Raw genomic sequence first — 24,013 nt, 5'->3', positions numbered from 1 at the left:
CTTGACGGCTCATCTGACTAGCCGTATACATTCTTTTGGAAGGGTTTTTAGCTTGTTGTATACCATTATCCTGGTCCCTTTGCCACTCATAGCTTACAGCACAAAGCAGAGGCACTATAGCAAAAGAATGTAACACTTGCTAGGCTATAGTACAGTACAATAACTGCTATTAATCCTAGCTATACAGTACAATTTTGTCAAAAGGGAAATGCCTGTGTCACTAAACCTGACCAGCCAACCTCTCTGCTCTGTCCCTCCACCGCCAGGCAGTAGCTTCTCTCACAATGCACAAAACACTTCCTTCATGTGTAGCCCCACGCGCGGAATACGGGGCCCCCACTTCCTTTTTCATAAAAGCAGCAGAGTTTCCCTGGAAAAGCGTCCTGCAGCATGGCGGGGGGGGGGATATCCTCCACTCTAGCAAGAGGCCGTGGTTTGCACCAAACATTTTTTTTTCCTTTTTTTAAAAAACAACAAGGCAGCTGGCTGGTATCAAATAAGAAAAAAACACCAATCTGGGGGCCCAGGAAGAGATCAGACCCCCCCTTTCTCTTACCAGAGGGTCTGAGCTGGCTTGAAGAAGAGGAGAGTGAAAGCTTTTGCGGTTTCCAGCATCAGAACGGTGAGTGCTCTATACAGCCCCCAGTGGTGACACATAGACATGACAACACAATACATAGAAGGAAAGATTCCTGAGAAGATCTCCCTTACCTTATCCTTGCAGCGGGGTTTATTCAGAGATAAAAAACCCAATCTTCACCCTTCACTGTAGGCTCTGAGACCTTAAAGGAAACCTTCAGGAACCGGGGAACATTCAGGTTGACTCACAATCCTGGACCTGCGACAGTACCCTGCCAGTAAACTTTTATTGGCCTCACTACCAAAAAGTACTGGATCCCAGGGTCCAGCTCTCAAAGAGAAGCATTTGCAAGCAAAACCTAGTTTCTTCAGATTACGAGGCCCGGGTACCATTCATTTAGCCTATTACAAAGATATCAGAATGGATCTGGTCAGGATGGCTAGCCCTCATCAAAGATTACTGCCCGTGGAGCTCAGTACAACACATCCTTGCTCGTGCCCAACACCTTAAACACTGGCTAAAAAAACTGAGGACACCCAGGAGTGGGAGGGGTTATATGGGGGAAGTTCACGCATTAAAGGGCGTGCCAGTGTCCAGCACCTGATATGCCAATATAACCCATATAGTTATTACTATGGCTCTGTGTCCCCTGATGTAAGAAAAGAAAAAGTCAGTTTGTATGCAATGTTTTCTGCAATGCCTAGTGAAGGCTTACAGGAAGCACATACACAGCTAATTTTAGATCCAACATAAAAACAACCACCAAAATGTATTTTGATAAAACTGTGTACTTATTGCATTTCTGTCTGTTATACCTGAATGAGCCCCTGCAACTCTTCTTCTGTAAGACAATCTACAGTATCATCTTCATCAGGAACATACTCCACTGCAACTTTCCCATTGTCTAAAAATAAAGTACAGAGATTTGAGTTGATACAAATGTCTGCCCTAGAATAAGTCGGCAATACTGACCAACAAGTCTAAAAGAGGGAGCTTTTGGAAATCCATGTGTAACCGTGTGTGATTTAGCATCTACCCAAAAATTTAACTATGTTGCTACATTAAAGCGTTTGTTGAGAGGGGATATGATTTCAATGTACAAATACCGTACTGGTTACCCCACAATAGGGATAAAACATTTTCCACAAAAGGAAATTTAATAAGACACACTGCCATTCACTAAAATTAGTATAGCGGTTTAACCTTAAACTGCATAGAGGGTTCTTTACTGTAAGAGTGGTAAGGATGTGGAATTCTCTTCCACAGGCGGTGGTATCAGCGGGGAGCATCGATGATTTAAAAAAACTATTAGATAAGCACCTGAATGACCACTAGATACAGGCATATACAATGTAATACTAACATAAAATCACACACATAGGTTGGACTTGATGGACTTGATGGAATTTTGGTGTATTTTTTCAACCTTGCCTACTATGCAACACTTCATATTCCTGATATGTGACTGCTGTACCATGTACTTGTATGAGAAAGTATCCTGTTCTCTTTGTATTGCTTCCTTTATGTAAAATCCCTGCTGGGAGTTCAGTGCAGTGTGCTATCCTCCAATGATCACACTTGGTTCTGACATGCCATTCCTGCACAGCCATTCATTGGAAAGCTCAGTGTATTGCTGCTTCTCCTCCTCCCTCCCAGCTCTTATGCAGCTGAGTAACAGAGGGAATTTTATCACTTATAAAAATAAAAAGAAATTGGAAAAAAAAGGGAAAAAAAAGGTATACATTTTTTTTTAATCTATATAAAAATGTTTTGTCTTTCATTTATAAGAGCTTGATGATCAGTACTGGCCATCCATAACTGTAGTCTCAGATTTTTGGGTGAACTTACCCTTCATAAAAAATGATCAGCGGTGCAAGTCAATGCAATGGTGAAGGGAACTTTCACATAGGAAGAAGTAAAATGAACCAGTCTTACCGAAAATCACCAATAAAATCTTCTTAAAAGCATTAGAGAGAGCCTTCTGAACAGCAAATTTCTGAACTTTTCCATTCTTAGAGAGAAATTCTATTGGGTCTAAAAAAAAAACACAACTTAATTTTAGCAAATGTAATACTGTATTTGCTGGCGTATAAGACTACCTTTTACACTTAAAAAAAATGCCCAAAAATTGGGGGTCGTCTTATACACCGGGTATACAGGTATACAATGCTGCCCGATGGATGTCAGCCCCCAAATGTCTGCTAATACTGTATGTGGCTTCAGCAACAAACAGTATATGCCGTTGAGCCAATCCTGGCGAGCAATGTATTCTATTCATGAATACAGAGCCTGCTTGGATTGGAGTAACAACCTCTGCCAATCCGAGCAGGCTACATAGAGTAGCCTACTCGGATTGGCTTTGAGAGAGAGAGAGAGGCAAGGGCTGATGATGCTACAGCCTCTGCCAACCCAAGCAGGCGTGGTATTCATTAAAATAATACACCACTCACCATACTTCCCTGGGTAAATCCATTCACTTATCTCCTACTACTATACATCCTGCTATTTGCCTTTGAGGTCTCAGGCACCCAAGAGGGACAGGTAAATCTGGGACATATGACAGGGGGGTTATTAAATGCATTTTGGTGGACAATTCCCATAGAATGTAACCCAAAAGTAGTATAGGTTTGGTTAGTGAAAAATTCTACTTTCCAGAGTTGTGGCATTCAATAGATCTCTGTTTGTGTTATTATTGTTTGATTTACTTTATGACATATCACAGCATGGCGGATGAGTAGTTGGCATTCTTGCTTTGTATTTTTTAATCGTTCTAATGTTTTTTTAAAATGGTGTTGCCTCAGAAGGGGGGTAGTCTTATACCACGAGTATTGCCCAAAACCTATGTTTTCACTTGAAAAATAGGGGGTCGTCTTATACGCCCAGTCGTCTTATACGCCGGCAAATACGGTATATTAGCTATGCATCAAAAACTGCAATTCTTACTAATACATGGCAAAGGCTGACATTTTTGTGGATTAAAGGATAAGTTCACCTTATGAACGTGTTACATGTTCCATGCGTATTTAGCATGGAACATGTTCCAGCATCTGTACCCTACACCGCTGATTCTTCTATAGTTGGACAACAGTGAACTGCATAGCTGCACTGCACCAACGCTGGACATATGGCAGATAGGAGCCCGTGGAGACGTTACAAAATATTGAACTATTGGGCACCCATATGTGTTAAGGATACATGCACTATCATACCCGAAACATGCTCAACCACTTGTAGACAGGAGAGGGTGGCGCTGAGCTGGACATCAGGGCACAGCTAGTTCACCGTGGGGGTGCCGGGTGCGCAGTGGTGGCGCCGTCCACGAACAAGTGCCAAGACATTAAGGGTAACATGATGTATATTATGGATGTACCTATGCAGCTACCATTTTGTTAACCTGTCCTACTATACTCTGTAATAACTTGCAGTCGCTGTTGTATAGATGTTAAACATCTTTCTATGTAAGTTTAAAAATCGAATAAAAACAAATTAAAAGAAAGTGCAATGTGCTGCACGTCTTCAGAAAAAAATAAAAATAAATGCACTTTTTATTTACCTGCAAAAAACGTGCATTTATTATTTATTTTTCAAAATGTGAACTTAGTCTTTACATGATTAGTGAATTGGAAATCTCTCTACAGGTACCCTATTCATTATATCACAATAACCAATCCAAGTAAAGAGGACCTAAACTCCAAATGTATTTTGACTGACCAGTTATGTTTCAGAAAGGCAGGCTAGGAGCATAAACTTACCAATCAGCTGGCAAAAGTAGGTCACTACTTCTGGATTACCTGACCTGCAGTAACTCTGCATTGGGGGTGCCGAACATGGTTGCTTAGGGTCACGAAACTGGAATCCAGAGAACCACAGTACCTGATATTTATGTTTACACTTTATTTATTGGTCCCTACAATAACTGACTAATCTATTAACTTGACCATATACATTACATAAATTGTGCATGCAGCGAAAGAACTGTTCCAATTTCACACACAAAAAAATTAAAAAAAAAAGGAATCAACTGTCACTATCAAGAGATTTTTCAGTATGATATAAGGAGGTCCATTAATATTTTCACAAGACTTTCACCTAGGATTCACACATTTTTTCCAATTAAATACAGTTAGAAAAATGCATGAAAATAATAAAAAAAAAAAAAACAGTATTTATGGTATGCCCACACCTCTAAGCCCTGGTACACACGGTCGGAGAATCCGTCAGAATGTGTCCTATCGGACCGTGTTGTCGGATAATCCGACTGTGTGTGGTATGCATCGGACTGATTCCGTCGGACCCAATTTTCCAACATGTTGGAAATATTTCCCGACCAACTGGTTCGATCGGACATACTCCAATCATGTGTAGCGTATTTTGATCGGACTAAGTGCCACGCATGCTCAGATCAAATTCCTACATCAAAGCTATTGGCTACTAGCCTGAACGTAGTCCCATCGTAACGAAATTACATCATCACGTTCTGAATGATCGGATTTTTCGACAACTTAGTCCGACCGTGTGTATGCAACAGTTTCGGACAAGATCCGACGGACAAAATCCGACGGATTTGGTTGTGGAAATCTCTCAACCGTGTGTACAGGGGCTTACAGTTAGGCTTAAAGTGGATGTAAACCCACTCTCATCCTTTCTAAACTACTGCAATATTGGTTATCTAGAAGGATATACATGCCTCCTGCATGTATACTTATCTGTCAAATGTCTCCCCTCTGTCTGCTATGAGACCCCAAAAACTGCAGATTTTGTGGGTGGGTCTGTTTTCCAGGGCTCAGTGGGTGGAGTCGTGATGTCAGTAGACTCCCCGTCCACCTCTACATTCCCCTTATCAACATGCATTTTCTCCTGTGCATTTCTTACACTGGACTTCTGCTATGATCACTAACATCCAGTCAAAACCAAGAAAAGTCCCCACATGACTTCAGCATGCCAAATCATGCTGAGGTGTGGAACAGCCAATCCTTGGAGAGCAGCAGAAGAAAGGAGCGGGAGGGAATTAAAAAATAATCCATGTCTCTTAGGCTAGTGCACGAGATATGTAAATCACCTGTCACTCCCAGCAAGGGGGAGGATTTGACAAAGTTTTTCTCTGTCAAGACTTATCTCACTGAACAATAAAAGAGGATTGCTCAGAGCTGGATTAACTCTTTGTGGCAAGACTGGGCTCAAATGATAGGAAATCTTATAATCTACATTATGACATCAACTTGTTTACATCCACTTTAAGATATGTGGGGGGGGGGGGATAAATTAGAACCTGTCTGTGGCCATATGCTGACCCCCCCCTCATCAGCATTCAATTGGTGAGCACTTCTCATAGTGTCAAAGTTTTTTCTTTTCACAACATATGTTTATTTATAAGATAGTATACATAACATTTATTTTTTAACATAGTATCATAAACTATTATTTTTTTATTTTGCAAAGAATGCTACTCGCTTGAATTTGATTCATTTTTAGACCTTATTAAAAATTCAAGAACTAGACCCATCATTCTCCTCTTTGCTTCATGACTTATGGAGCCACTGACCTGAAACAAGTATGTAGATCAGGAGTTCTGCCCTCAGTAGCTGCAAACTTGTTTTGGATCAGCAACTAACTATGGAGTGAAGAAAGAGGAGGATGGTAGCTTTTTCAAGCAGTGACAGCTGTCACACTTTTATGGGTTCAGGGATTTTTTTTTAAGGTATTTTAGACAGAACAGAAATAGAAAATAAATAAAATGTATTAAGCCAGGTTAACTGTATTTTGAAACATTGTGATCTGTGTGCAATTGGTTAATTTATATCAGCAGTCCAGGAAATGGGAGTTGAGAACTACCAATATAGAGCACCAATCTTTAGATTTCTATTCTATCTCTATTCACAGGCAAGTACCGTTTTGCTTCTCAATAGCTTCCTCAGCGACACCGACTCCCCTGCTGCGAATTTCACGGTCATGAATGATCACCTCGACTACACATAGGTATCTTAACTTTGCCTGTTCCTTGGGACTCCCTTCCTCACCTGGATCATCATCCAGGCCAGTAATATTCTGAATCTGAGAGAGAGAGAGAGAACAAAGATTGAATTTGTCACATGACTGTTAAAAAGTTTTAGATCACAGATATTAAAGTGGTTCTAAAAGCTGAAGGATTTTTACCTTTTACCTGTGCATTCTATGCATGAAGGTAAAAAAAACCTTCAGTGCGCAGCTCCCCCTCAGCCCCCCATTACTTATCTGAGCCCCATCTTGATTCAGTGATGTATGCAAGAGCATCGGCTCTCCCGGGTGTCTCCCTCCTCACTGACTAAGAGACAGCAAAGGAAGCCATTGGGCTGTCAGTCAGTGAGGAGGGAGTGGGGGGGCAGGGCCTAGCCACGCTCTGTATGTCTTTTAGCCCTCGTTCACATTGGCGCAAAATGACATGTGATTTGACATGTCAAATTGCATGCCAACTCGCATCCTATTGCCGGCAACGGCGCTGTCCCTATCGGTGCCTGTACTACTTTTGGTGACTTCGGGGGCAATTTCAATAGACATCTGTGCATGAACCCGCACAGACATCGTTCAAATCGCCCCCGAACTCACACTGAAATGCGGTTTTAAAATTGTGGTATTTTAAACCTGCGTTTAGTGTGAAGGTACCCATAGACACACAGAGGTGGCTCTGGAGCAAGCACAAACTAGTGCCCCTAAAGAAAGCAGCTTGCTATGGGGGGCACTCAGCAGGGGGAGGGCCAGGAGCACCAGTGGGAGCCACCCCAGAAGAGGAGGATCTAGGCTGCTCTGTGCAAAATCATCGAACAGAGCAGTTAAGTATGACATGTTTGTTATTTTTTTTTTTTTTTTTTTTTTTAAATCTGAACTTTTAGTAACACTTTAAACCTAAAGTGATTTTGATTTTTTTTTTTTTAATACAAACATGTTATAAATACCTGCTCTGTGCAGTAGATTTGCATAGGGAAGCCCTGATCCTCCTCTTCTCAGGTCCCTCTTTGTTGCCAAACCCCGCTCTCCGAGGGACTCATGGACATCGCTGAGCAGAGATGGGGGGCAGAGGGGGGCTGCTGCACACAGGCGGCTTTTTATCCTAATGTATAGGATGCATTAAGATAAAAAAACCTTCTGACCCCTTTCATACATTTTTGTTAAGCTAATTCATTCTTGTAGCATTAAACATTTATTTGCTTTAGCAATTTGTATAGGTCACAATACTAAAAATGTATGTATATTTACAAAAACAATAGTAAAAAAATGCTAGTAACTCACTGCAATTACTCTTTGGCTCCAACCATTGAACCCCAAGTAATAGTTAGCCAGCTCTTTGCATTTGTAACCATAAAGCTCCAGTGATTTGAACTGCAGACTTTTCTTTCTATTGCACACCTGCACCTGTGAAATAGAAGAAGACATACTCATGTGCATGCTATGAAAACAGGGAGGTCAGCAGACCATAGCAAGATGCAAAAAACAGTTTAACGTTGGTGACCTGAGGTCATAGGTGCCTACATATCCAGAATACATTCAGCAGCGTTAGCTTGCATTGGTAAACTTGAGACTTGCCTACATAAATCATTTTATAATGTTTTTACAGACCTAAGATTTTTTTTTTTTGGTGCAATGGATTAAGTTGACCTGTATATAAAGGGCCATTAATAGCAGAATTCCAGCCAAAAATTAGTATAAAATGGCCATTAACCACTTTCAGACCGGACCATTTTGGTGGCTTAAGACCAGACCACTTTTTGCGATTCGGCACTGCGTCGCTTTATCTGACAATTGCGCGGTCGTGTGACGTGGTGCCCAAACAAAATTGACGTCCTTTTTTTCCCACAAATAGAGCTTTCTTTTGGTGGCATTTGATCACCCCTGCGGTTTTTATTTTTTGCGCTATAAACAAAAATAGAGCGCCAATTTAAAAAAAAAACGCATTATTTTTAACTTTTTGCTATAATAAATATCCCCCAAAAATATATAAAAAAACATTTTTTTTCCCTCAGTTTAGGCAGATACATATTCTTCTACATATTTTTGGTAAAAATCGCAATAAGTGCTTATTGATTGGTTTGCACAAAATTTATAGCGTTTACAAATAGGGGATAGTTTTATGGCATTTTTTATTAAAAAAAAATGTTTTACTAGTAATGGCGGCGATCAGCGATTTTTATTGTGACTGCGACATTGCGGCGGACACATCGGACATTTTTGGGACCATTGTCATTTATACAGCAATCCGTGCTATACAAATGCACCGATTCCTGTGTAAATGACACTGGGAGTGAAGGGGTTAAAGTGGTTGTATACCCACATTTTTAACTTTTACCTACAGGAAAGCCTATAATAAGGCTTACCTGTAGGTAAAAAAAATATCTCCTAAACCTGTACGGTTTAGGAGATATTCCCCTCGGTATGCGCCGCTGACTGCAGCGGCGCATGCGCACAAGGGGTTTCTCGCCGTCAAAATCCGGCAGCAGCCGAGCGGCCGGACTGAAATCTCCCGCGCGCATGCGAGGGAGTGACGATATCGCGGCTCCGGCCACTCACAGCGCCGGAGCCGCGATACCCGGAAGAAACGCCGAGGGAGCATGTCAGCTCCCTCGGCGTGGATCGGGCCAGATGTCGGGGCCTCGTTCTAAGGTAAGTATTTCATAATGAGCTAGTATGCGGTGCATACTAGCTCATTATGCCTTTTGCTTTGCAAGTTTAAAAAAATAAAATAAAAAAATGTGCGGGTTTACTACCGATTTAACCAGGGGTGGCAGTGTAGGGGTTAAGTGTGTCCTAGGGGCGTGTTACTAACTGTGGGGGGCTGGGCTGTGTGTTAGTGAACACTGATCTCTGCTCCATTCACATGGAGCAGAAATCATGGTCACTTGTTGCTAGGCAGAACGGGGAGATGCTGTTTACATTGGCATCTCCCCGTTCAGCATCCACGTGAGACGATCGCGGGTATTCCCGCGGCGATCGAGTCCACGGGACCCGCGACCGGACTCACGGGGGTCCCGACCGGTACGCGCGCCGGCGGTGGCAGCACGCACGTGATGGCAGGGCGGCAAATACAAATGGACGTACCTGTACACCAACTTGCCTGCCCGTGCCATTCTGCCGACGTACATCGTCATGCGCCGGTCGGGAAGTGGTTAAAAGAAAAAAAGAAGGAGCCGAATGCTCAGAGCGTGTAGCCTGCCTTGTTTCCCTTATTGTCTGGGTCCTCCTTTCCTTCTGGTGACGTCACTTCCGCTGTGCATTCCACGCTTGTCAGCGTGGCTTCTCTGAGTTCCTCCAGGCTCCCGAGCCAGCCAACTCCATGACCAAAGATAAAAAACTGTATGACGCACCTAAGGTTGAACTTCAAGTAGACTTAACCACACACATGCATTTTCAAACCTGTATATTTTCAGATATCTGACACGCTTGCCAAACTTTTGCGTCGAAAAAAATAAATCTTCTCACACTCAAACACTCAGCCATCTTGCAATTAGAGTGTAAATTTGATGATCGGGTGATCAGAAGGATCTTAACTGGCAAATCTAAATCAACGTAGCATAGCAAAATAAATTGGGTACAAACAATTACAAATCAGACTGCTTTTATATTTTGAAATGAAAGAAAACTAAATTCACATACATGTAGCACATATTTCTTTACAGTGGGGTGCTAACCTGATACCATGACCTTCTATACATTTGTCAAATGTTTACCTTTAGAGGAGTGTCCTGAAACAAAGACTTCCTGTCACACGCCACATGAGCTTTCTTGGCACACTGTGATGAGAAATATCTAATAACGGCATAATAACCAGGGTCGGCAACACCAGCGTTTGGGAAAAGCTTCAAACAGTACAGAGGCCCAAACTGAGAAAACACCTTCATCAAGGAGCACTGCGGATAAATAAATGAGTGTGAGAACACATCACAACCATAACAAGAATATATAGGATGAAAACATACAAACAGTATTTCAGGCATACTTAAAGCGCCGTTTTTATTATTTTTTTTTTTTTTTTAAACCCAGCAGCTACAAATACTGCAGCTGCTGACTTTTAAAATAATGACACTTACCCGCCCAGCGCGGCCGCAGCCGATCTCTCGATCGCCTCTCGGGTGCTGCCGCCGCCATCTTGGGTATGGGAATCAGGAAGTGGAGCCTTGCAGCTTAATTTCCCCGGTTCCCTACTGCGCATGCGCGAGTCGCGCTGCGCAATAAGGATGGTCCCCGCTGTCTCTGGGATCCGTGTGTTTCCCAGCAGACAGCGGGAGACCTTCGGAAAGGGGCATAGATTCTGCGGAAAGGGGCGTACCTTCTGCAGATATCTATGCCGGAAGTGGGTGCAGATACCTGTACTGTACAGGTACCTGCACTCCCCTCCCCCCTGAAAGGTGCCAATTGTGGCGCCGGAGGGGGGGGGAGGGTTCCAATGAGCGGAAGCTCCACTTTAGGGTGGACCTCCGCTTTAACCACTTCCCACCCGGCCAATGTACATATACGGCCGGGTGGGAGCTCTCTACTTCTGAGAGGACGTTCAGGAACGTCCTTCAGAAGGAGGGGGATCGCGCGGCGTGCCTGCGCAGCCGCGCGATCCCGATGTGCTCGTGTCACCCGGACACGGCGCATCTCGGATCGGCAGGAGGGCTCTATGATTGGCCCTCCTGATCACATGACGGCCGTGTCCAATCACGGCCGTCATGTGATGTAAACAAACAGCCGGTTGCTAGGCAATTGGCTCTCCTCTCCTCACACGGAAGTCGTCGCTGAGGAGAGGAGAGCAGATCGCTGCAGCCGGCTGATGATCAGTGAGTATGAGCTGTTTTTACAGCTTTTTACTAACTGATTACCAGTCTAGTGTAAACACACATGTCACCACACATGTCCCCAAATAATAAAAAGACATGTCCCTCACATATGTCCCACTAAAATCACATGTTCCAATGATTATATGCACACATATGTACGTGATCACCTGCACACATATGTACATGATCATTTGCGTACATATGTCCGTGATCACACAAACCAATTATTATACACTTAACGGAATTTTTTTTTACCAAAGACATGTAGCAGAATAAATTTTTGCTTAAATTTATGACAAAATTAGATTTTATTGGATTTCTTTTAAAATAGAAAAAAGAAAATATTGTTTTTTTTTTCCACATTTCCGCTTTTTTTGCGCTTATATCGCAAAATATAAAAAAATGGAGTCGTGAATAAATAACACCAAAATAAAGCTCTATTTGTGCGAAGAAAATGATAAAAATTTCATTTGGGTACAGTGTAGCATGACCGCGCAATTGTCATTGAAAGTGCGAGAACGCTGAAAGCTGAAAATTGGGCTGGGAAGGAAGTGCCCTGTATTGTAGTGGTTAAAGAGGAAGTAAACCCTGATGGGTTTACTTCCTCTTTGAAAATGGGGCGGGGCCGGAGCCCCGCTCCCTCCCCTGGTGCTGCCCATCATAGGAGGTGTATAGCGCAGGAGAGCCGCCTCCGCCGTCTGGTTCAATAGAGCGCCGAGAACATCACAGCTTTAATTTCAATAGCTGTGTGTTTACCCGTCGCGCGCCGTCGCATAAGCTCCTCCCCCTTGTTCGGGGAACTTTGATAGACAGATCACCCGTCCAGATTGGACGGGGGATCTGTCTATCACAGTTCCCCGGACAAGGGGGAGGGGCTGTATGCGACGGCACGCGACGGGGAACACACAGCTATTGAAATTAAAGCTGTGATGTTCCCGGTGCTCTATTGAACCAGACGGCGGAGGTGGCTCTCCTCTCTCTTTGCTGCATCACTGGCTGCACAGGGGACACCACCACACTGGCTGCACAGGGGACAACACACTTAGCTCTTTTATCATGTCGCCAGTCTCTGACCACCTCCTGTACCATGTCGCCAGTCTCTGACCACCTCCTGAACCATGTCCCCAGTCTCTGACCACCTCCTGTACCATGTCCCCAGTCTCTGACCACCTCCTGTACCATGTCCCCAGTCTCTGACCACCTCCTGTACCATGTCCCCAGTCTCTGACCACCTCCTGTACCATGTCCCCAGTCTCTGACCACCACCTGTATAAAAATATTTTTAAAAACAGTCATTTTCGGTATCGGTGCCGTTTCGGTATCGGTTTCGGTTTTCGGCCTAGTGTATTTTTCATTTTCGGTATCGGTTTCGGCACCAAAAAACCCATTCGTGCATCCCTAGTTTAGGAGATATTTCTTGGACCTACAGGTAAGCCTTAATCTAGGCTTACCTGTAGGTCAAAGTGGTTTGTAAGGGTTTACAACCACTTTAAAGTATTGTTTTTTGTTTTTGTTTTGTTTATATGTACCTCAAATATGGAGCCAAAGACAGTCACCAATGGTGAACCATACAAAGGCACTTTTTTAAAACATAAACAAAACTAAACATATCAACCTACACCCAGTAAGAACCTTATAGTATAATTAATTTCAAACCGAACGCATAAATACTGTATGTTAGTTGAAATCAATACGTTCCTCTATGGATCATTCTGCCTATATATTTCTCATATTCAATAGGCATATGTCTATTCATATATTTGGTCGTAATACAAATGCAAGAAACCGAAAATTCATTACATATGACAGAAACAAAAAAAATCCATCAATGTTTCAATAATAGTTCATATTCAGCAAAATTACTGCAAGTAAAAAAGTGCTGCAAGTAAAAAAGTGGCAAGTGTTGCTAGCAGATCATTCAGAATCTCAGTAGTCCACCACCACACCTCCTGTGCAAATCCCTATAGGTTATGCACTTACCAGAAGACCCTGGTTAAAAAAGCACATCTCTTATCAACAGATGACCGATCGTATCTTCAGCTCTCACATATGACAAGGCATCAGATATATCCCATCGGTTATATATTAGTCACTTTTCCAAAAGGTGATTTGCACATGTGAAGGAATGAATAAAACTTCATAGCGTAATCCCGTTCGTATCAAAACATTTATTTATATTAAAAAACTCAAAAAAATGCGCACTCACAAAATCAACATCTTGAATAGTGCATAAAATACAAAATCACATTACGATCGGTCCGGTCTAACCTTGCACCGCCGTCCGCGGTGTTCCCGGGAAGGGTAGACTGTCAAACAATCGTTCAATCAGGTAAGCTGCGTGACTGAAAACCCCAAGGGGAATTCATCTTTTCATTCTCTTCAGAATTTTAAGGGGTGTGCAGCCAGATCGTTTATGCACTTTCGTTTTTATATTCTTTTATCTTACTTGGTTTTTTTTTTTTTATGTACTTATTTTTTGTAAGGTTATCCAAAGGATTAATTAGCTAATCAAAAAAAAAAAAAAAAAACACTAGATTAAAAAAAATAAAAATAATAATCGTATAGTCGATGACTAATCGAAAAAATAAATCGATAGATTAGTCGACAGACAAATTAATCCTTAGTTGCAGCTCTAATTGTGGATGTCTGCGGGCGGAGGGCTCATCTGAATCTGGATGCTCCATTTAACAAGAGGGCCCCCCATATCCTGATCCCCCCTATGTGAATGGGTAGGAGTACATTGTACTCCCATTCACAAAAAAAAAAAAAAAAAAAAATAAGTTAAAATGACAGGAGACAGTTTTTGACAATTCCTTTATTTACAAAAAAAATAAAAAATCATTCCGTGATGTCCCTCTATCTTCAATCACGGCACCGATGGACCCCGAAAAATATATTAAAAAAGGGTCTGGTATGGATTTTGGGGGGGACCTCCACGCCATTATTTTTTTTCAATTTTGGCAGGGGGTTCCCCTTAAAATCCATAATAGGCCCTTCAGGGCCTGGTATGGATTTTGGGAGGACCCTGTGACAGACCTAGCCGGGACAGAGGCTGTTGGAGGGGACAGAATGCGAACCTCTTGCCTTGCGATTATGGGCCCTGGCATTTGGGGGAACGGTGCTCTTTGTGAGCTGTATGCCTGGGGACCCCTGAGGTGGTGTTACTTGAATTCAGATCCATGCCCCCCCCCCCAGGACACACAGACTCTGGATATGTATTTGCCATATTAGCCATAGACTGAATCACACTGTTGGGACACAAACTGTTAGATGCTAATATCATCAACTCCAGCCACCTGTCTGTTGTGTAAATGAGTCTAGTCTGGCTTGTAAGAGTATTCCACACATTGTTGTTTGTGCTAATTAACCCTGTGTTTATGTTTATGGTAATGTGTATTGAATAGTCAATCAGTGAGCTAGGAGACAGTCCTATCTCTCTAGTCTGGGTCAATGATTAGATAATTAGCTCATGCTAATTAGGTTAGGTTTTAGTCTTCTACTGTATTATAAACACTTGTCATTTTGATTCTAATAAATCAGTCCATGTTAAGCAAGTGTCATCTTGTTTTGTGCTTGTGAGCGGTTGGAATATCTGATATCTATATTCAGGCTGGGAGGAAGTGGTATATGACGAAAGTACTCAAGCGGAGTGTAGGGACATTCCGTCACATTGTTGGCAAGCAGTGGGACACTTCCTGCAGCCTGGAACATCCAAACCTCCACCTGGATCCAAGGTCCAGATAGCAGGAGAGGTACAGATACCAGCCGCCATGGAACAGGAATTCAGAAGGAGGTTGCAAGAGATGCAGCTACAGCACAGAGGACCAGTATCAGAGCAGGTCCTGTTGGGATGGTTTGATTCTATTCGCTCATCAAACTCTGGAAGGAAGCGCTAGCCTGTGAGCAGAATCACCAGGGAAAAGTTCTCCCCTCCAACCAGGAAATGTACTGGTCGCAGTATGGATTGCGGGTGCTGTTTTTAGGAGAAAAACCACACAAGGAGCAGACAGCTGAATTAAGCAGGATGAGAATTACAGAGCCCTCCGGTGGCATGTATCCCAAGCATATCCCTGGATAGCGGATGACAACTCAACGGAAGGCTTAAGCTACGGCGGCCTGGGACTGTTGTATGTGAAGCTGACAGGGGACACTAACTTTGGGAGTGATTTGGAGTGGCGGTTGGATGAAATCATGGATTTCAGAAAAGGGCTACTGAACGTATCGGAAGTGCACTGGGCACTTGAAGATAGAGTTTCTGGCCGTTCAGGAATGGGAGCTGGAGATCGCCTACAGACGGCTGCTAGACTCTGCTCAGTGCTAGGACTGGGCTCCCTTTGCCTGGGACTATCAGGAAATACCTGTTGACAACTCTGAAATCCTGGATGAAGTCTCGGCAATGTGGCAGAGTAACAGTGTGCTTTGCCAACCTGCCCCAGCAGCTATGGACGTGGAGGTCTTATGGCGGATGCAGCAAGTGCTGACTGACCTTGATGATCCTGTTTCTGCATGGGATGATCTTGGATGGAGGAATGTGCCTGTCTAGCAGCATGTCGGAGAACCGGCAGTGGAAAATCTGGAGGATGCCATCCCCCCAAACCTGAAGTGCTGACAACAGGGCAGAGCTCTGCTAACCTCTGCTCAGCACTGATAGCATCTTCTGGGTTCCACGGACAGGAGATGGTGAAACTATCCCCAGACACCAGTTGCAGAGACAGGGGATTTAATAGACTTCTCTGCTGAGGAAGAAGAACCTGATGAGCCTCCAGCAGAAGAGCTGGTATTAGGGCCAAACTTCACTGTGCTCTGCCAAGCACCAACAGCAGTATCTGTGGAATTACAAGGAACTTCCTCAGCTGAAGTGCTGGTCACCAGACAGAGGGTCCAAGACCTCTGCCCCACACCTGTGGCAGTTCCGGAGGCTCAGGGTGAGAAGGTGGTGATCACTTCCCAGCAGCAGATACAGGGGGAGAAGGGAGAGGAGATGTTTGTTGTCCCTCCTCAACAATCGGCCAGGGTGGAAAAAGCAGTCTTTCCTCCCCAGTAAAGATCAGTGCACCTGGGAGACAGTACCACAGACATGTCATCCCAGCAGCCAGATGAGGGAACGGAGAGGGAAGCAGCCAGCTCACCTTCCCAATGGCAGCTACACAGTTCGGGAGTGGAGGAATCCAGCCTCCTGCCCCAACAGTTAGCTGGAGCGGATGATGTGGAGCCCCCAGTAGACGTGCTGGCAACAGGGCAGAGTGCTATCAAACTCTGCCCAACACCGGCAGCAACTGTGCAGTTCCAGGGAGCTGGGGCAGTTGGCTCATCTCTCCAGCCACAGATTACAGAATTTATCGACTTAATGGACTGTTCATCAGAGGATGTTATAGATTACAAATCACCTGCTCAAATACTTGCAGCAGGACAGAGTACTGCAGACCCCTGCTCCACACCCGTGGCAGTTTCGGAGGCCCAAGGTGAGAAGGTGATGGTCCCTCTCTCCCAGTGGATTTCAGAGATGAAGGGAGGAGAAGCAGACATTTTCCCTCCCCAACAAGGGTTCATGCACCTGGGAGACAATACCAGTGAAAGGGAGTTCCAACAGCAGACAGCGCCCCAGAATTATGACACCAACCCAGCTGAAGCACTGGCAACCAGGCAGAGTGCTACCAACCTCTGCCCAGCACTGGTAGTCAATCAGTGAGCTAGGAGACAGTCTTACCCTGAAAAGTCCTATCTCTCAGACAACTAGTCTGGGTCAATGATTAGCTCATGCTAATTAGGTTAGGTTTTAGTCTTCTACTGTATTATAAATACTTGTCATTTTGGTTCTAATAAATCAGTCCATGTTGAGCAGCTAAGCAAGTGTCGTCTTGTTTTGTGCTTATGAGTGGTTGGAATATCTGATATCTATATTCAGGCTGGGAGGAAGTGGTATATGACGAAAGCACTCAAGTGGAGTGTAGGGAAGTTCCGTCACAGACCCCACACCATTTTCTTTTTCTTTTTAATTTTGGCGCAAGTTCCCATTAACCACTTCAATACACTGCGTTATGTATACTAAACTACCTGCACTGCCTGAGTCTAGACTAAATGCAAAGTGTGTGTGTGTATGTGTATATGTATGTATATATATATATATATATATATATATATATATATATATATAAATACACTGCCACTAATTAACCTGCCTGCCTAATCTAGCTCAATCGATCTCTGTCCACAGTCATACACTATACACAGCCTCTATGTAAGCAGCCTTATATAGTGTGGGGCATGGACTTAGTTCCCCTGAGCCATGATTGGCCAAAGGCAACCTGCCTTTTCCAGCAATTGCCCACCGGATGTCTATGGCTAGTTATTTCCAATACATATGCTGCTATAGAGTCTGTCATGAGAACGGAAAATTCCCTATCAAATACTCAATTTTCCTTTCATGATGGATGCCATGGCAGCAGGAGTTCCCTCCTATTTGCTGAAGTAGGCTAGTCATGGAAAACGGCCCCTAGCACTGAGCAAAATTTATTAGAGTAGGGTCCTATAGGGTAGGAGAGGAGCGGGGCTAAACTCATACGTATATGCTGCCATGGAGTCCATCAGAAAAGGTAAATTACGGTATTTGATAGGAAATTTTTTCCTCTCCATTCACAGAGAGAGAGAAACACAGGGGCTGGCCAATCAGATGACCTGCAAAAGGGAATTTGGGGTCCCAACGTTTGATACAGAACCCGGGACAACCCCCGATCTCTGTGTTGGGAGCGCACTGTGCGGCATGCTCCCAGCACAAAGACAGATACGCATATATATGTACTGTCTGTGCGAAGGGATTAATGGCACCTCAAACGTGGTGTGGTTTTGCCGCTTGACAAAATTATGCAGCAAACCGCACTGCGCGAAGCTGGTCACCTAAAAAGGAGGGGGCGATACAAAAATCGCACCACGTTTGGGGTACCATTAAAAGTAAATTTTATGGGGCCCAAAAGCGCAATAAACTACTCAATTTTTCGATAAAATATCAAATTAGAGGTTACACTGAACAAATAGATAGCCAAAATGTAAAACCTTAAAGTGTAAGTTCACCTTTACAGAAAATCTGTAAGTTGAACTTACACTGGACTCCTTTCCCATCACCCCCGGTCCCACTGACCTGGAGTCCGGCGATCACCCCCTGTGACACATCAGGTCACCACTCACGGTCGAGGGATTTGAAATCCTGCGGCTTTCTCTCCTCTTCTCCCGCACTGACAGGACAGGCTAGACGGGTCCTGATTGGTCAGCGCCAACCAATTAGAACCTTTACAAGGTACGTTTAAGTGATTAACCACTTCCAGAACAGCCGCCACAATTTTACTGCGGCAGGTTGGCTCGGCTGGGCAAATCAACGTTCCCTTACATCGCTTTTCCTTTTGGCCACTTGGGGCGCGCAGCGTGTGCCCAGAGCCAATGCGAGTGCCCGGTAGGGGGCGTCATGACCACCAGGCACCCATGATCGCTTGTGACAGAGTGAGAACCAGGATCTGTGTGTGTTTGTAGCCACATAAATCCTGGTTCTTTCAGGGGAGTAGAGACAGATCCTGTGTTCATACCAAGTATGAACACCGATCCCTCCCTCCTCCTAGACAGTCCCACCCCCCCTACAGTTAGAACACACCTAGGGAACACAGTTAACCCCTTGATCGCTCCCTATCATTAACCCCTTCCCTGCCAGTGACATTTATACAGTAATCAATGCATTTTTATAGCACTGATTGCTGTATAATTGTCAGTGGTCCCAAAAATGTGTCAAATTTGTCCGCCGCAATATTGCAGTCCCAAAAAAATAAATAAATAAGTAAAAATCGCAGATCGCCGCCATTACTAGTAAAAAAAAAAATAATTGCTATAAATCTATCCCCTATTTTGTAAACGCTATAAGTTTTGCGCAAACCGATCAATATACGTTTATTGTGATTTTTATTTTATCAAAAATATGTAGAAGAATACATATCGGCCTAAACTGAGGGGGGGGGAATTGTTTTTTTTTTTTTTTTATTACATTTTTATATAGCAAAAATAGCTCTTTTGTTTATAGTGCAAAAAAATAAAAACCGCAGGAGGTGATCAAATGCCACCAAAAGAAAGCTCTATTTGTGGGGAAAAAAATGTGGTTGGGTACGCATGACCACGCTATTGTCAGTTAAAGGGGCACAGTGCCGTATCGCAAAAAATGGCCTGGTCATTGATCAGCCAAATCTTCCAGGGCTGAGGTGGTTAAGCCGCTGGGATTTCAAATCCCGACCGGAGAAGCGGCAAGCTGATGTTTCACAGCAGGGGGTGACCATGGGACTTGGGGGAGGGGGTCCAGTGTAAGTTCATCTTACAGATTTTCTGTAAAGGTAAACTTACCCTTTAACCACTTGCTTACTGGGCACTTAAACCCCCCTCCTGCCCAGACCAATTTTGAGCTTTCAGCGCTGATGCACTTTGAATGACAATTGCGCGGCCATACAACACTGTACCCAAATGAGATTTTTATCATTTTTTTTCCCACAAATAGAGCTTTCTTTTGGTGGTATTTAATTACAGCTGGGAGTTTTATTTTTTGGTAAACAAACAAAAAAAGATGCAAAATAAAAAAAATCATGTTTAATAGTTTGTTATAAAATTTTGCAAACAGGTAATTTTTCTCCTTCATTGAAATACGCTGATGAAGCGGCACTGGTGGGCACTGACAGGCTGCACTGGTGGACACTGATAGGCACAGTTAAGGTGTCACCGATAGGCACAGTTAAGGCGGTATGGATGGGCACTAATAGGTACCACTGATAGATGGGACTGATGGGCACTGATAGGTGGCACTGCTGGGCACGGATATGTGGCATATGAGGTGCAGCACTGTGGGCACTGATGGGTGGCACGTTTCCTATAATTAGGTGGCACTGGCAGGGGGCAGGTGGGCACTGATGATCTGGCCGTGATTGGGACTGAAGTCCCTCTCACGGCCGCCGGTGATTGGCTTTTTTTTTTTCTCCTCGCGCTGTGTCAGCGTGAGGAGGAAAAATAGCCGATTACTGGCTCTGTTGTGATCACATGATCAGCTGTCATTGGCTGACAGCTGATCACGTAGTAAGGGGTCGGGATCGACCCCTTGCCCCGATCTGTGATCAGGCGAGTCTCATAGACTCGCTGATCACAGAGCGCGCAGGCCGCTCGTGCACGGGACGACGTCAATAGATGTTGTCCCGGCAAAGCAGGTCCGCGCTGTAGCTGTCATTCGGCTATAGCGTGGATCTCAAGTGGTTAAACATGTCAGTCACTATATTTTCTATCGACAACACTTTAAAAGCTCCCTTTGGTTCATCAGTTTAGCATCACAAAAAAAGAAGGAAAAAAAAAACGTTCTAGTGTCTGCAAAATAGGGGATAAATTTATGGCATTTTTGTTTTACCGTATTTATCGACGTATAACACGCACTTTTTTACCCCTTAAAATCAGGGGAAAACCGAGGGTGCGTGTTATACGCCAATCCCCCACTGAGCGGAGGAGCAAGCGTCGCTGAGATACACATAGCCAAGTGTACTCGGCTAGGCTCGGCTCCGCTCACAGTAACGCCTAGTCCCGCCTCTATGATGGACATAACACAGGAACTGGGATTGACTGTGAGGCAGTTAGTGGATCTCGGCACCAATTTTAAATAATCAGCCTGCAATGAGGCTGGGCCAGGCTGCAGATGGACACTGATAAGGCTGCATTGATGGGCATTTAAAGTTTATGGGCATTAAGTTTTTTTCCTTAAGCTTCCCTCCTAAAAGTTTAATTCCTTAAAATTCCCTTCTAAACTTGGGGCACGGGTTATACACCGATAAACATGGTATTTTTATTACTAATAATGGAGGTGATCTGTGATTTTTGGTGGGGCTGCGACATTGCGGTGGACAGACCGGAAACTTTCTTGGGACCATTGACATTTAGGCTGGATTCACACCTATGCAGTTTTAGTGCATTTTGCAGATTTGAACTACAGTCCATTTAGCAGTAGCGAGAGAGATCGCTGTTCCCGATCACTAGGAAGAGCAGATCTCTCTACGTCCCTGAGAGAACGCGGATCTGTCTGTTTACATTGACAGATCCCCGTTCTGGCTGTCTCAGAGTGATCGCAGGTCGTCAGCCACGTGCATCGGCCCCGACGTTGCGTGCGTGTCCCCCTATACCCCTTAAAGCAGCCGCCGTACAGCAATTCTCGCAGGGGAGCACGACGGTGGCTGGTTGGCAAGTAGTTAAAGCGGGAGTCCACGGGGACTCCACGTTTTTTTATTTTTTTTTAAAAGCCAGCAGCTACAAATACTGCAGCTGCTGACTTTTAAAATAGTGGCACTTACCTGTCCAGCGCGCCCGCGATGTCGGCACCCGAAGCCGATCTCTCGATCGTCTCTCGGGTGCTGCCGCCGCCATCTTGGGTATGGGAATCAGGAAGTGGAGCCTTTCGGCTTCATTTCCCGGTTCCCTACTGCGCATGCGCGAGTCGCGCTGCGCAATAAGGATGGACCCGCTGCCTCTGGAATCTGTGTGTTTCCCAGCAGGCAGCGGGGGACTTTCGGAAAGGGGCGTAATCTACGCCCCTTTCCGCAGAGAGCTATCCCGGAAGTGGGTGCAGATACCTGTACTGTACAGGTACCTGCACCCCCCTCCCCCCTGAAAGGTGCCAATTGTGGCGCCGGAGGGGGGGGGAGGGTTCCGATGAGCGGAAGGTCCACTTTAGGGTGGACCTCCGCTTTAAGGTTGGGGGTTAATTATTATTTATGTATTATTACTTATTTTATTTGATGATTTTGTTATTTGTGTATTTATTTTAAATGTATTCACTCACCCATTACTAGATTGTGTCTTTAATTCTCGTTAACAGAAAAGTTGCACAAAAATAAGCGAATGGCGCGTTTCTACGTGAATAAGAGCCACACTAAAAACTCCAGAACTTTTTAATTTTGAGCTTCAGCAGATTGGAGCGGAGATGTGAATCATCTCCATAGAGAATAATTGATTTTATTCTCCTACAGCGTTTCAGAGGTACAAAACGCTGAGGTGTGAACGGGGGCCTTGTAGTTTGCGGCTTCCCCATGCATCAGAAAACGCGGCGCTATTTCAGGTGCACAAAAATGCGTGGCATCAAAGTTTGGCCGGGGACAATTTTTTAGGAAAGGTTCCGGGACTTCCTTTAGCACAGACTATGGATAGGCACACGCCCCTGCGCCGCGAACGCTGAAACCTACGCGCCATAGTCCGCACTGAGCTGCATTTCCCACAGCTGGTCACCATAGAAACCAATGCAGTGTGTACAGGTTCTCTATGATAGGATTACACAGGATTGGGGTTGTGTATTACTATGAGGCTCCTCCCCCTCCCCCCACACCTCTTTCTACACATGGACGCGCCTACCACACTCTCAGCGCGCGCTTGCTTTCTCCCTCCCGCGGGAACGCGCCTTGATATCTACAAACTAAACCGGGTCGGGTCCGTGACCGAAAGCCGTCAAACAAAAACACCCCCCTCGGTAGGTGACTCACATAGATCTCCCCCTCGGAGAGCCGGGCCGTAATGTTCCACACAAACACCACTTTATTACTCTCTGCGGGTACGGTGAACGCCACAACTTCCGGATCCATCTTTCCTCACACACATATGGACCGCCAAAACAAGCCCTCCCCACTTTCCTCCTTGAGCCAATGAAAGCGCACGAGGCGGGGTCAGGTGACGCTCAGGTCCGGGTTGTTACAGCGCCGCGTGATGCAGGGGGCGGGGTTATAGTAGAGGATGGGAGCTGAAGTAGAGAGGCCTGTGTTCCGTCAGGTAAGGTGAGCCGTCAGAATTGGTAACGGAAGTGACGTTCCGAGGCCACCATCTTGCTACACTCCGCAGTGACGATACACCGAGAAGGGGGTGCTTCATCACATATGGTGTAGTGTCATATTTTGCTCCCCATCATAGAATGCTCCGGAAGTGGCAGACAGAAATTTAGCACTGCGCATGCACGATGCATTCCAAACACTTGCGCCATAGGTTCCAAATGATTTGCGACAATGCAGACCAGTGAAACCGTCAGATAATGTCACAGAAGTGAGAGGAAGTAATCCCCTCCCTGAGCCACAGTTACCTGCTTTCTTTCCGCCGCTCTCCGCTCTGTCGAAAGTTAATGTCACGATTACCTCCCCTCACTCCCGTGACATTATCTGACGGTTTCACTGAACTACATTGTCGGAAATCCTCTGGAACGCATGGTGCAAGCATTTGGAACGCATTGCGCATGCACAGTGAAAAATTTATGGCCGCAACATCACTTCCGGAGCATTCTACGATGGGGAGCAAAACATGACACTACAATGGCGACCCATCACATTTGGCTGCGAAAGTGACGACGCGCTGAGAAATTTTGCGCTGCGCATCTGTAACTTGCCGATATGCATTCCAAACGTTTTTGCGACAATACGGAGCAGTGATACCATGAGATAATGTCGGGGAAGTGACGTTACAGACAAGCTCTTCTTCTGTATAATTATTGATTGTAAGACACCACTTTGCAACAGGGCCCCTCGCGCGTTTGCTTTGCTCGCCACGCTTCGGGCTAGGGTTGCCACCTCATCCCTTTAAAACCAAACAAATATTGATTACACATTATCTGCATTAA

At 44.7% G+C, this 24,013-nt stretch overlaps 1 protein-coding gene across 2 annotated transcripts in view; it reads right to left on the bottom strand.

The window, feature by feature from the left end:
* The window catches only part of RDM1 (RAD52 motif containing 1), a 28,488-nt gene extending 5,434 nt beyond the window's left edge, over positions 1-23,054 (bottom strand). The window contains exons 1-6 of one of the 2 annotated variants that reach the window (XM_077460156.1): positions 22,896-23,054; positions 10,276-10,455; positions 7,844-7,966; positions 6,469-6,631; positions 2,516-2,614; positions 1,396-1,484 (exon numbers count right to left, since the gene is read on the bottom strand). In XM_077460156.1, the coding sequence (XP_077316282.1) occupies positions 1,396-1,484; positions 2,516-2,614; positions 6,469-6,631; positions 7,844-7,966; positions 10,276-10,455; positions 22,896-22,994 (753 nt within the window). In that variant the 5' untranslated portion in view covers positions 22,995-23,054. The remainder of the gene's footprint in view (positions 1-1,395; positions 1,485-2,515; positions 2,615-6,468; positions 6,632-7,843; positions 7,967-10,275; positions 10,456-22,895) is intronic. The other variant, XM_077460157.1, reaches the window with a different exon arrangement.
* Positions 23,055-24,013: the final 959 nt, after the last annotated feature.

The sequence above is a fragment of the Lithobates pipiens genome, unplaced genomic scaffold (genome assembly GCF_037356315.1).
Source record: "Lithobates pipiens isolate NorthernLeopardFrog02 unplaced genomic scaffold, aLitPip1_a1.2 Scaffold_28, whole genome shotgun sequence".
NCBI classification, from domain to species: Eukaryota; Metazoa; Chordata; class Amphibia; order Anura; family Ranidae; genus Lithobates; species Lithobates pipiens.
The sequence above is the reverse complement of the archived record's forward strand: the minus strand, read 5'-3'. Positions and strand labels throughout refer to the sequence as shown.